The sequence below is a fragment of the Oikopleura dioica genome, chromosome 1, assembly GCF_907165135.1.
Source record: "Oikopleura dioica chromosome 1, OKI2018_I68_1.0, whole genome shotgun sequence".
Lineage (NCBI taxonomy): Eukaryota > Metazoa > Chordata > Appendicularia > Copelata > Oikopleuridae > Oikopleura > Oikopleura dioica.
In genome coordinates this window covers 9,167,802-9,180,259 of record NC_137291.1, presented here as the reverse complement: position 1 = coordinate 9,180,259, position 12,458 = coordinate 9,167,802, and the positions used below count along the sequence as shown (strand labels likewise).

The 12,458-nt window shown below is 41.3% G+C and overlaps 3 protein-coding genes across 4 annotated transcripts; all 3 read left to right on the top strand.

The window, feature by feature from the left end:
* Positions 1-2,928: 2,928 nt before the first annotated feature.
* On the top strand, positions 2,929-5,391 carry LOC145695812 (heterogeneous nuclear ribonucleoprotein A2 homolog 1-like). Of its 2 annotated transcripts, none has more exons than XM_081772842.1 (8): positions 2,929-2,961; positions 3,353-3,464; positions 3,741-3,888; positions 4,011-4,156; positions 4,201-4,303; positions 4,500-4,771; positions 4,815-5,004; positions 5,052-5,391. In XM_081772842.1, exons 2-8 carry the CDS (start codon positions 3,391-3,393, stop codon positions 5,364-5,366), a joined length of 1,248 nt encoding a protein of 415 aa, XP_081628968.1. In that variant the 5' UTR covers positions 2,929-2,961; positions 3,353-3,390; the 3' UTR covers positions 5,367-5,391. The 2 variants fall into 2 exon arrangements, with proteins under 2 accessions (XP_081628968.1, XP_081628969.1); XM_081772843.1 differs by lacking the exon at positions 2,929-2,961 and having other exon boundaries at positions 3,322-3,464; positions 4,500-4,575; positions 4,621-4,771.
* A 502-nt stretch (positions 5,392-5,893) lies between these two features.
* Positions 5,894-9,022, top strand: LOC145695813 (vacuolar protein-sorting-associated protein 36-like). Its single transcript, XM_081772844.1, has 7 exons — positions 5,894-5,962; positions 6,031-6,161; positions 6,204-6,397; positions 7,097-7,408; positions 7,490-7,550; positions 7,740-8,002; positions 8,877-9,022. Exons 1-7 carry the CDS (start codon positions 5,920-5,922, stop codon positions 8,992-8,994), a joined length of 1,122 nt encoding a protein of 373 aa, XP_081628970.1. The 5' UTR covers positions 5,894-5,919; the 3' UTR covers positions 8,995-9,022.
* Positions 9,023-9,051: 29 nt separating this feature from the next.
* Positions 9,052-12,437, top strand: LOC145695804 (striatin-like). Its single transcript, XM_081772829.1, has 14 exons — positions 9,052-9,247; positions 9,289-9,421; positions 9,463-9,622; positions 9,668-9,885; positions 9,928-10,054; positions 10,279-10,378; positions 10,427-10,550; positions 10,597-10,670; positions 10,713-10,809; positions 10,858-11,164; positions 11,206-11,326; positions 11,671-11,778; positions 11,822-11,922; positions 11,964-12,437. Exons 1-14 carry the CDS (start codon positions 9,054-9,056, stop codon positions 12,011-12,013), a joined length of 1,914 nt encoding a protein of 637 aa, XP_081628955.1. The 5' UTR covers positions 9,052-9,053; the 3' UTR covers positions 12,014-12,437.
* The last annotated feature ends 21 nt before the right edge of the window (positions 12,438-12,458 follow it).

Here is a 12,458-nt window from a genome sequence, read left to right as displayed (position 1 = left end):
TACATGTAATCCAGGGTTCAAAATCACCTCACCTAAAGGTGCACCTTGTTCAATTTAGGTGAGGTGCAAATTGTCACCTCACCCACCTCACCTAAAATTTTTCAGATTTAAGCTTTTTTAGGTGCACCTAAAAGGTGCACCTTTTTTGAAATCATCACCTCACCCACCTCACCTAAAACTTTCGAGATTTGGGCCTTTTCTAGGTGCACCTAAAGGTGCACCTTTTTTGTGATCATCACCTCACCTCACCTCACCTAGGAATGTTTTGATTTTAGGTGCACCTTTTTTCTCGGTGAGTTGTTTTAAAGTTTGAAATTCAAACTTGGCTGTTGATTTCGAGTCCTTTGACACTGTTTTTTTATGTTTCCGACAACTGGGGAGTCTATGTTCTCCGACCAGAGAAGTCGCAGAGAGTCCCCAAGGGTACCAAAATGTAGCTTAGGGTCTGATTTGTGGCGTAGGGACACTGAGCAAATGTCAATACCCGGCATTTTTTACTGGGCAACCCGCAGATTTTTCAACGGGTTACTCGCGCGGAGAGCCTTTTCACGGGCTACCCGCGCTACGAGTGTTATCCTTTCCGCCGAGTAGCTCGCGATTATCCTTTACCCATTTACTCGATCTACTCGCGCGGAGACTCGTAGAAAAATCTGCGGATTACCCGGAAGAAATTTGCGAGTAATTTCAAAGGACTCGAAATCGAAGTCAGGAGCAAAATCCGTGCACACACTTGATCAATTATCACCTAAATTTCACCCACCTCACCTAAAAAACTTCCAAGATCCGTCTTTTTAGGTGCACCTAAAAGGTGCACCCTTTTTCAGAATATCACCTCACCCACCTCACCTAAAATTTTTCAAAAATTGGCTTTTTAGGTGCACCTAAAAGGTGCACCTTTTTCTAATCTATCACCTCACCCACCTCACCTAAAATTTTTGAGATTTGGGACTTTTTTAGGTGCACCTTAAGGGTGTCAACAACGATCGGGTCCAGCCATGTCCGATAAGGTCATCGAAACCTTTTTTGTTATTTGGTGGACGATGATTCTAACACTTTTTCAGATCTGAAATATCTCAACGAGAACTCGAGATATGACCATTTCTATGTGCGCTCTAATGCAGTAGCGTTCTACTGAAATGCACTGTGAAATATGCTATTTTGAAAATTATTATTTAGTATAGCAACCTATATATTTTCTGAAAGCCCGAAAAAATCTCTATTCAATGATACCTATTTCGATAAGATCGGGCTAATTTTACATGTTCAAACAGCGCGGCAAAAGTCGCAAACACCTGCACTTTAGCGCCGGAAAAGAGGATTAAGGGATTAATCAGTGCCCAATCTAAGCGCCCCGGGTGATTGTCGATAGGTCAAACTACTATCCCTGTGAAAACGAGAAAATTTCAATTTCAGGAACCGAACTAGAATCGTGCTCAAACTTTGAAAAAATCGTTGCATCACATTATGCATGCAAATAGGTGCATACAGCTCATTTTTCAAAAATCCGTCAAATTAAACTAATAGTTTAGCGTTCAACCTTTCATCCTGAGAAAAATAAAAGAAATTGAATTTCGGGAAGGTACCGAATCTACAGGTACAACTTTGGTGAGATCAAGCATTTAAACGTCCTTTGAAGCGGCGGTGGGGATTAATGGATTAGTTTTTAAAAATTTCGCCAAATTAAACTAATAAATTAGGGTTCAATGTAATATATCATCCAAAAAAATAACTGAATACGATACGGGAAGATACTGAAACTACAGTCACAAAATTGGCCAAATCGTTGTTGACACCCTTAAGGTGCACCTTTTTTGTAATCATCACCTCACCTCACCTAAAAACTAGGTGATTTTGAACCCTGATGTAATCTTTTATGTTTTCAGTAGCTGGATCACTCGTTTCTCCCGCTATGTCTGCGAAAACGACACTTTCGACTCTGAAGGCCGATTACTTATCTATTCAGCAACAGTTCCGCACTGCGAAGTGAAAAAATTGGACATGCGATTCGCTCAAAAATACAATTTGATGCAACAAAAATTTGCGGACATTTCTTATCATGGATTGTCGAAGGAGTACTCCCTCAGCTTTCTGACTGGATATTCGATGGAGAGTTTTAATGCCGAGGATCATGGGATTCCCTGGTGCGAAAATAATCCCAGAGGTAAGTTGATTTTTAGAATTTTCGAGTAAAACAATCAGTACCGCGAGGAATTATTGCAGCGGAAAGAGGACATAAGATGGTGTTTGGCCCTGGTTTTGATGATACCCGGTAATTCGTATATGTCATTCAAAAGCTATTTATTGTCTTTTAGGGCATATGCTGTTTGCATAAAGAGAGATTCTTAGCTATACGCTCAAAATAATCTGCTTTCCTTCCAATAAATTCTACAGCTCAGTAGCTGTGCTGATTAAGGTTTTCGAGTTCTATTGCGAAAGCATCAACAAGTCTTGCACTCCAACTGAGTTGAGCTCAGTGAGTTCACTCGAATTCAACGGTCTACCAGACAGTATCGTAGATACCTTAGGTATTGATATCAATTACTGTTCTTGTCAGAAAGAAAAAGGATCGTTCAAGAAGACATGGCTGAGTATTTGATTTTAAAACAGATAGAAGGTACTAAACGAAGTATCACTCGAGGTTTTCCAGTTCCTGTCCGATTACGTAACGAGCCCCGGGCTTGGTTGACGTGGCCTTGGTTGCTCTTACACTTGATTTTTTGCTTATTTTCATGATTTGTTCACTGGTAGAGCCGCCCGAATCTTTATTTCTCGGAGAATCGAGCAAGACCACATTTTCCTTGAGAAGGGAAAAATGTCTGCGAAAGGGGCATCCTCCTCGTGGTCATTGGGCGCTGGGCTGGTTCCCGCGCGTTGATTGGTCGAGCATCGTCTACGCGAAAACACTCGCAGCGTGGCACTGAAAGAGTTGACTTTGAGGAGACCGAACTGAGCAGATTCCTGATTCGGGTTCGAAACTTTATTTTTATTTCATTTTTACGTTTTTATTGAATAAAAAGAGGTTGAATCATCAGAGGAAACGAAGTTATAATCAATAATGTTGCATTTATCAGAGATTAAAATCAAAATAACAGTATTGACAGGGTTTTTATTTATTTTTCATCGACGATGGCTCATTTTTTACGATCAATTTTGCAGTTTTACTCTCAAATTGGGTAAAATAGGTTTTGCTTTATTATATTCTATTAATATCTATCTATGTATACAGTACTTTACTGTGGTAATGTAGAACCTATGTTATCCTGACTGCAAATCTGCAAGCTACTGAATCTTTTTGATGATGAATCTGGCGATAAAACCTCGATTTTTAAGACGAGTCGAACCCGAATTTGAGTAGGGTAGGCTAGGTTAGGAGTATTCGGGAATTAGGAAATGTCGGACGAAGAACCAGAACAGATCAGAAAATTATTTATCGGTGGCCTTAGCTACAACACTACTGAGGATAGGTAAGCCTTCAAAATAAAAATTGACCCAAAAATGGGCGCCAAAAACAGTCATGAAATGATGAAAGTCACAAGACGCGCCCTCGATAGAATTATGTAATCTGTTTTGAACTTTTTGGCGCTCATTCAAGGTCAAAAATTGGCAAAAAGTCGCTTCCATAAATATAATTGAAGCCGCTGTTTGCGCGGCTTTTTGTTTTTATGTACGGCAAGCGTCTTTTAGATTATATTTTCCTTTCATAGCAGAAATTTATCTTTGTTTTTTACAATTTATTTTAGCTTGTCAAACTTTTTCTCGAAATGGGGCAAGCTGACGGACTGCGTGGTAATGCAGGATCCCGCGACGAAGCGATCACGTGGCTTCGGCTTCGTCACTTTCGAAAAAGCTCAGATGGTGGACGACTGCATGTCAAACCGGCCGCACAAGGTACAGTGTCGATTTACTGGATTCTCTAAAAGGGGGAAGTTGAGGACGAATTCGTGTTGTTTATTTGCAGAATTTTATCTGTAGTAATTCGAACATCGGAATTTGAGATTTTCCCTTTTTAGTTGGATGGCCGCGAAGTCGAGGCCAAGCGCGCCGTTTCTAGGGAAGAAAGCCACCGACCAGGAATTCACAAGAGCGTCAAAAGAATGTTCATGGGCGGCATCAAGGAAAACGTCACCGTCGAGGACGTCACGGAATACTTTGAAAAGTAGGGAAGCTTTAGCTCTTATTATTTTCTTATTGATTCTCTAGGTATGGTAAGGTAGAAAGCGTGGAACTGCTGCAGGACAAGGCCTCCGGGAAGAAGCGAGGCTTCGGTTTTGTCAATTTTGACGACTACGATGTGGTGGATAAGGTAAAAAACGCTTGTTACCGGACCGAGCCCAGACCCATGAGTGGTTTTCTGGAAAAATAATTATTTTCACGGCTGACAGATCGATTCTATTTTTGATAAATTTCTATATTTTCTATAACTTAATTGTCGAACTGTTACCTGCGTAAATAGATAAAGACCCTTGTCAAATTTTCTCTTTATTTAAATTTGTCTTCAGATTGTTCAAACCCGACGTCACGTGATCAGCGGAGTGTCGATCGAGGTGTCGAAGGCATTTTCGAAGGAAGACCAAAGTAAGCCGTCGGGGAACTACCAAAACTCACAATACAATTCTTCAGCGCGAAAGGCATTCGTCAATGGTAACAACGGTTACTACGGCTACGATGCTTTCGCATGGGCTGGCGGCTTCAGAGGAGGTGCTACTGGTGGAAACGGCGGCAGGCCTGGAAACGGCGTTCCTGCTGTTCGCGGTCGGCCAAATGGAAGAAGGTAGGCGGAAAAAACAAAGATAGGCTGCTCATAAGTGGTTTAGACCGATGATGAATCCACGAAATGGTCACGTGGATCACACGGTTTGGTACTCGCCGGCTGGTGCTCGAGGTGGCGCCCACTTCGCACCAGACGGCCGTGGAGCTGGTGGCTACGCGGGCTACAACGGCTACCACTATCCCCCTCATGCTTACTGGGGACCCGATGGTACTTACGGAGCGCACTACCAACAGGTACTCCGTTCTTTCTTTCTTCATTCATTTCAATGTATTTCTTGCAGTGGGGAGCCACTGGTGGCTGGATGGGAAACGGAATCGTCGAGCAGCAAGCTCCTGAAAAGGTTAACCGCCGTGGTCGAGGCCGCGGACGGGGCCGAGGAAAGGCACGACTAGACAAGCAGAATAATAACAACGGCACCACCGGCCAGAGCAGTAGCAACAGTAACAGTCAAAGCAGACGCTCGCCGAACAACAACAACAACGGCGGCGCCAGCAAGGGAGCCCAACAGACCTGGCCCGACATGGTTTCTGGTCCTGGAAACACGGCGACCCCGGCAGTCGCCCCAGTCTACAACCACGTCCCTCCAGTCGTCTAAATAATGGTAAAAAGCTAAAAAGAAACCCGAAAGAAGAAAACTCCGTCCCGCCTCTCATCCGATGAGAAGAAAAACTAACTGGTTGTCCAACTACTCTGTTCTTATTTTTTCCATTTTTTCATCTCCCCTCTTTTCTCTCTATTTTTCCGCGTAAATCCCTTAAAACTTCATGTTCGTTAATTTAAAAAAAACAAAGCAAAGTCTTAATATCACCATTACCTTTTTCTTATTTCGCCCATAATTCCTTATCGCTTTATTTCATATAAAGTCCCCCCTCTTTGTTCCCCTCCGTCCCCCCTTTCTCATATAACTTTCTCTCGTAAAATGGTCAAAAGCCTCCCTCTGGTCTAGTTCCTTATTTTAAAGTCGAAAGTAAAAGATAATCTCGCAAAAAGACCGTCCACAAGACAGTGTCTCCGCGACAGAAAGAGTTATTACGAATGGATTTTGCTTATGTAGAGACTGTTCCAATGAATGTTCAAACAATGTTGCAAATAAATGTGCATCGCTGACCGAAAAACACTTGATATTTATTGTTGTCTTTTGAAGAAGTATGAATCGGTGGTGTTACTTCGAGGGCGCACCGGATCCGGCAGGTTGAGGAGGTTATAAATTTCACTTAGAATAGGGAAGAAGGTTTCGATTTCATTTTAACCCATGCTAGAAAGAGTCCTCGGTCAATGTACGGGCTGCCGGCTGTATGATGGCGACGTAAAGACAAATTACAAAGATGGCACGATTTCGGTCTCAACTCATAAAATTACTTACCACGGTCAAAATGTAACTTTGTTCATTGTAAGAGAATCCTAGCGAAAAACAATTGATTTATTTCTTTAGCCGCTGAGATTGATAATTTCGGCGAACAGCGTTCCGGGCTCCTGGAACCATTCGCCAAAAGTGGAGCTCTTTGCACAACAATGGGAGCAATCCCTCAAGCCTCCCGGGCCGCAGTCAACAAGTCGCTCGAATGAGGTCAGATTCGCTGTCGCCAAAAAAAGGCAGGAAGATTTTGCCGTTCAAATTATTCAAAGGACAGTTTCAGATTCATCGCTAGTGAAAAGAGAAACTCGACTTTTCTTTAAGATGAAATTTAAAAACTTCATTTGAGGCAAAATTTTTCAAAAAAATTTTATGGCCCCATATGAAAGAGTAGAAAATTCTGAGTCGATTGGTCTACTTCCGGCTCTATAATTTTAAGAAATGACGTCATTATGAGTCATTTTCCTCAAAAAACTTTGGGGCCGATTTTGAAGGGGTTTTTGATTCATTTTCTCGGCGTCCTTGGGCTCATATGAATCGTCATCAAAAATTGAGGGGGGGTTTTCGCGGATTTTGAAAAACTCCGAGAGAAACACCTTCAAACCGACCGGTCGAAAAATGATCAAAATTTATTTCTTGAGTTTTTTCAAAACCCTTTAAAACCTCCCCTCAATTTTCGACGGCGATTCTTTTGAGCTATAGAACGTCGAATAAGTCCAACGGAAACCCCCTTAAAAGTTCCCCAAAAGTTTACCAAAAATGCCCTAATCTGGACTTTGTTACGCAATATTCGTGGTTATAAAGTCAAAATTTTCGGGTCAAATCTAGTCCATTCGACTCAGAATTTTCTGTTCTTTCTTCTGAGCACGAAAAAAAATTTCATGAAAATTTGCCTCAAGTGAAGTTTTTTAATTTAATAGATGAAAAATTTCCATTAAAACCATTATTGATTTTCTGAATCCCATTCAAAGAGCGCTAGAAGAGCGTGTTTGGGAAAAACAGGCGAGGCAATCGCAAACTATTCCTGGAATTCTGGCGGCAAGTGGCAAATCCCGCGGGATCGGCGCCGTGGTCAAGAGCCAAGAAGCAAAGCACGAGAAAGAAAACGCAATGACATCAGAGGGCTTGCAAGACCTCAAGAAATTAATGAAACATGCGGATGACCTGGCGAAACTGGCGCAGACCGCCGCGACCAAAGTGGATGGACAGGACGAGGTCGCGAAGCTCAGATCGATGATGATGAGTTTAGGACTTGAAAACGACAATGCCACTGGAGAATTAGGGTAAGAGAAAACAAAAAGAAAGAAGGATAGATTCTCGGTTGAGGGAGAAAAAAGGGACAGAGAAGAATTAATCCGGATTAGTTTAGAAAAGGAGCTTGCCGTCGTTTGCCGACCGCTGATTGAGAAGAGCGGCGGAATGATGGTAAGAAAAAACGAGAAATTGCCCTTCGAAGTCGTTATTTATTTATATTGGGAATGTTTCTTTCGACCATTATTTTCTCTAAGGATACGGTCATTTTAGAGATCGATTAACAATTTTTATTAGATAAATTATTAGATGAATAATTAAAAGACTAACCAAAAAATATTAGATGTATTTGAAAGTATTTAGGTCATGGAAGAAGCGTATTGTGCATTGAACCGCGCCCGAGGGAGTGAGCTAGTGTCACCGGAAGAAGTTTATTCGGCGGCAAAGTCGATTTCCAAAACTTACCCTGCGGCTGGGCTCCTCTTCAAGAAATACGACTCTGGAATCGCCGTCCTTCAAGACAGCTCCCTCTCTGATGCCGCCGTCGTTGAGCGAATTCTAGCGCTTATTACTGAATTTCCAGAAGGGCTGACAGCCGAGAATTATTCGGCGAAAGCTGGTTTTAGGTTGTAACAGAATTTCTTTGAATGTTTATTAAGGGTGTCAACATCGATTGAGTAAGGGTATCTCTTATGAATCGAACAATTAATATCAAGTTATCTAGCTAACGCTGATTCCAGAGCTTCTTTCAGATCCGAAATATCTGCTCTAGGTCACGAGATACACGTTATTCTATGAGCGCTCTAATGCACTAGTTCTCGGTAGAAATGCACTGTTAGAATTGCTATTTTTTAATTTTTGATTTTATATGCCAACCTATATATTTCCTGAAAGCTTGAAAAATTCTCTTTCTACTGATACTCATATCGTTGGGATCAGGCAAATTTTACATGTTCAAACAGTGCGCCAAAAGTCGCAAACACCTGCACTTTAGCGCCGGAAGAGGGGATTAAGGGATTAATCAGAGCGCGATCTGAGCACCCCGGGAGATTATCAAAGGATCAAACCATAATCTCTGAGAAAATGAGAAGAATACAATATTTGGAACAGCACTAGAAAAGCGCTCAAACTTGTAAAAAATCGTTATATTATATAATGCATGCAAAAAGATGCATGCAGTAAAATTTTTTCAAATTTTCCAAATTTATGCTAAATAAAAGTGTTCAGGCTTGCCTCTGACAAAAAATGAAGAAATTTGAATTTGTAGTGTTGCCACAGCTGTTGCAAGAAGATTGGTGAAATTCGCCTTTTTAGACTTCTTTGAATACGCGGTGGGGATTAACGGATTATAAATTTACTATTCTGCCAAATTTATGCTAAATAATGAGGTTTAATCTAAAACATAGTGAAAGATCAGATCATTTTGTTTACGGGAAGGTACCTAAACTGATGCAGAAAAAATGCCAAAATCGATGTTGACACCCTTAATGAAAAATTTAGTCCTATCGTTGCAAAAGAACACTTGCAAATGGCCGAGTTAAAAGGGGATTTATGCCGCGACGATTCCTCCCGCGGCGTGAAGTTCTTCCCCAACCTTTTCCAGCTTCATTCCTGCTAAAAATCACGCAATAAATCAGATCTTCAAGTTCAAACAAATGACAGTTTCTCTTTTCAGACATGGACAATCATCCGGATTTCGATAATTGTCGCTACACATTACCCGGGATTTTGCATTTTCTGCAGCATGAGTGGAGCCAGTTCGAACTTGAGCGCGCCCAGTGGGAGTCGGAGAAGGCCGAGTTGCAGGCGACCATTGCATTTCTGCAGGGAGAACGACGCGGACAAGAAAATCTTAAACGCGATCTCATCAGGTCTCGATTTCATTAGCTTCGCTTGTTGATAAATGTTGTAGGAGAATCAAAATGCTTGAATTCGCGCTGAAAAAGGAGCGAATCAAAGTGACGCAACTGAAGGGAGAAGATGGAGGAAACATTCCAAATCCGCCAGAGCTCGATGGCAACGACTCGCCAACAGATGAAATTCCTGTAAGTTACCATATTGCTTCAGTAATGAAAAATGTGTTCAGCCCGAAATGGCAGGCAATCAAGAAGGCCTGGGCGATCTCTGGTCTGGTGGGAGACAGCTCCTTCGTCAATATCTCCAAGAAGTTGGCTTCACAGATACGATTCTTGACGCTAGAAGTGCTCGGCTCCGAGCGCTTCTTGGCAATTCTGCGCCCAATGACGGTTTTTTTTTCTCGTAGGATTATCTAGTTTTCATTAAAAAAATAGACGATGATGATGATAACGAAAATGAGCACGGCAAAATGCCGGCAGCCTATGGGGCTCTCAGCGATTCTGGCGATGTAGCGGTGCTCGATGATTTGCCAATTAAAGACGATGACATTCAAGATGCTATGGCTGATTTCAACTTCTTACAAAGCGAGAACGCGAGTGACTGGAATCCAAACACGCAGGTTATAGATAAGAAAAAAGAAGAGCTTATCCTCGTAAGTAAAAAGCTCTTTTCCCCAAATTTTAGCCTGGTTCAGGAACGAAAACGAAAACCACGTCCTCCTCGAAACAACTCACCTCCTCGTGGATCCCAAGAAAGCAGCGGTATTTTCAACCAGCTGCAAGGACAATTAAATAATAACGACAACGACTCAGAAAACAAAGGTACGTTTTTTATCCAAATCTTTCTCTAAAACCTTGTTTTCACTAGATCTCACTGTGGATGAAATTGATTCCTAGTATTTCTTTTTTGATCTTCTTGAGTTGAATTTGAAATAAAAAATAACATTTTAATTTCTTAAAAAAAAAACAAAAAACTCGCGCCCTCGTCATATTCTTCTTGAGGAAGTCCGAAAAAATTCGTTGAAAAAGTAAAATTTATTTTTAAGAAATCGGAGAAGAGGAAAATGAAGAGGAGCTCGAACTCGGCGTTTTGGCTGGACTAACAATAAATAACGAGGCCGATCCGTTAGGACTCTCTGATAACAGGTAAGAAAAGGAGTGTGCTTTTGATCTAACTTCTGAAAAATCAAACAGTCAATTCCGACGCTCTTGGACTCATAAATACACGCTGCGAAGTCATTTGGATGGAGTTCGTTGCGTCCAGTTTCACCCTGTCGAGCCACTTCTTGTCTCGGCTTCGGAGGATAAAGTCGTCAAGGTAAAAATCCAAGTGACGATAAACAGATTATGATGATTATCTTTAGGTGTGGAATTTAAATAAAACTGTAGCTGGAAAGAAGACACAAACTGCAGATATTGATCCTATCATGAATTATAGGTGCGAAAACAAATTATGAACTCACTTTTATTATCATTTAAGGGGACATGAAGGGCCGGTCTTATCAGTCGTCTTTGGCGAAAATGAAATATACTCATCTGGCCTCGATGGGCTGATTTTCGGCTGGCCTATGCCAAAGGTAAATAATTTGATTCACGGCTCTTTAAAAACTTTTTCTTTTTACTAGCTTGATGCTGATTTGTACGACCCATTCGATCCCGAAATCCTCGGCAGAAAGTTCGAAGGTCACACAGATGCTGTCTGGAATCTCGATTTCCTCCGCGCTCCAGAGCCAAAACTCGTCTCCACTGGTGCCGATGGCAAGATTATTATTTGGGATCTTGCAACTGGAACGCCGGCGATGACGATTACCGCCGAATCGCTTGAAATGCCCGACTTGGGCACTCCAATTGATGCCAGATGGTCGAGCGAGAACAACAAGCTCGTCGCGATTTGGAGGGGAGACAAAATTACGACCATTGACGTCTCTACCGGTAGTGTTATTTCGCGACTAAAATAGAGAATGAATTCTAAGGAAAAATTGTGCTCTTGCTTGACGAATGCGTTGATGCAAATGCTGTCTGCACTCATCCTCTTGTACCTATTGCTGTGACGGCGCACGAAGATAAACATATACGAATGTGGGACTTGTCAAGGTATTTTATATTGTTCCAGTAAGATTGCAGTAGAGGCTGTTGGGCCATAATTTGCTATACAAGTGGATATTATAATTGTACCATTTAAAAAATCACATAAATTCTCTGATATCGCAGAAATCGGCTTATCTTGTCGGATTTTCATAATTTAGTCATCATTTTATCAGACGACTTGGTGTAACCTTGTAATTCATTTCGCAATTCATTCTTATAAAGAGGAAAAAGCCGCTTTAGCACCTTTCGATCAAATATTGACATTTTTCTAAGAAATCAAATTAGGTCTGTAAAAACCCCGTAGAATTTCCCTCCGATTTCATGACCCAATTTATGACCGAACCATTCAGCGGTATTTTGGTACACACATGCAGCGCGCACGCTGATGCTGTTTCCACTGTAGCAATCGATAAGACTGGATCTTATCTCCTCACTGGTGGTCATGACTCCTCCATCAGGTTTTTTCTCTCTTCATTAATTGCATAAATAATTGAATCCAAGGCTCTGGAATATTGATACGAAGGTTTGTGTGCAAGAAATGACAGCTCACAGGCCAAAGAACGACGAAGCGGTTCATTTTGCTACATTCCATATAAATAAAGGTATGAAAATCAATCAACCTTTTTTTGAATAAATTTTTCAGGCTACGTTGCTTCTGCTGGCGCTGATGGCTTGGTCAAAATCTTCGTGTAACAAATTTAATATCGCCACAATCTACCAACATCGCTACTATCATCAACTATTTTATTTCATCCCTTTTTTTATCTTCTTAACATTTGCCTCAGACCATCTTGAGGCGGCTTAGGAGCCATTTTGAATTGCAATCACTTCAAGCTCTTCTAAGTCGACTTTTGACTTGACCCCACAATTTTTAATAAAAATTTTTCGTTTTCGGACACACACATGTGAAATGTTCATTTTTGTTATTTTCAATTTTCTTATTTTTCGAAAGTTCAACCTCTAACTATCCCACCGCCACCTGGTTTAATCGCGGCTGGTTATTTTTGCCGTCCCACTGTCGTCTCTCCACACATTTTTTGAATATCTTATGTGCACAAAACAATATCGGCCGCCCATTAATACCGTTTCGTTTATTTTTATTAAATACGATTTATAATACCCTCCAAGCTTTCTACCG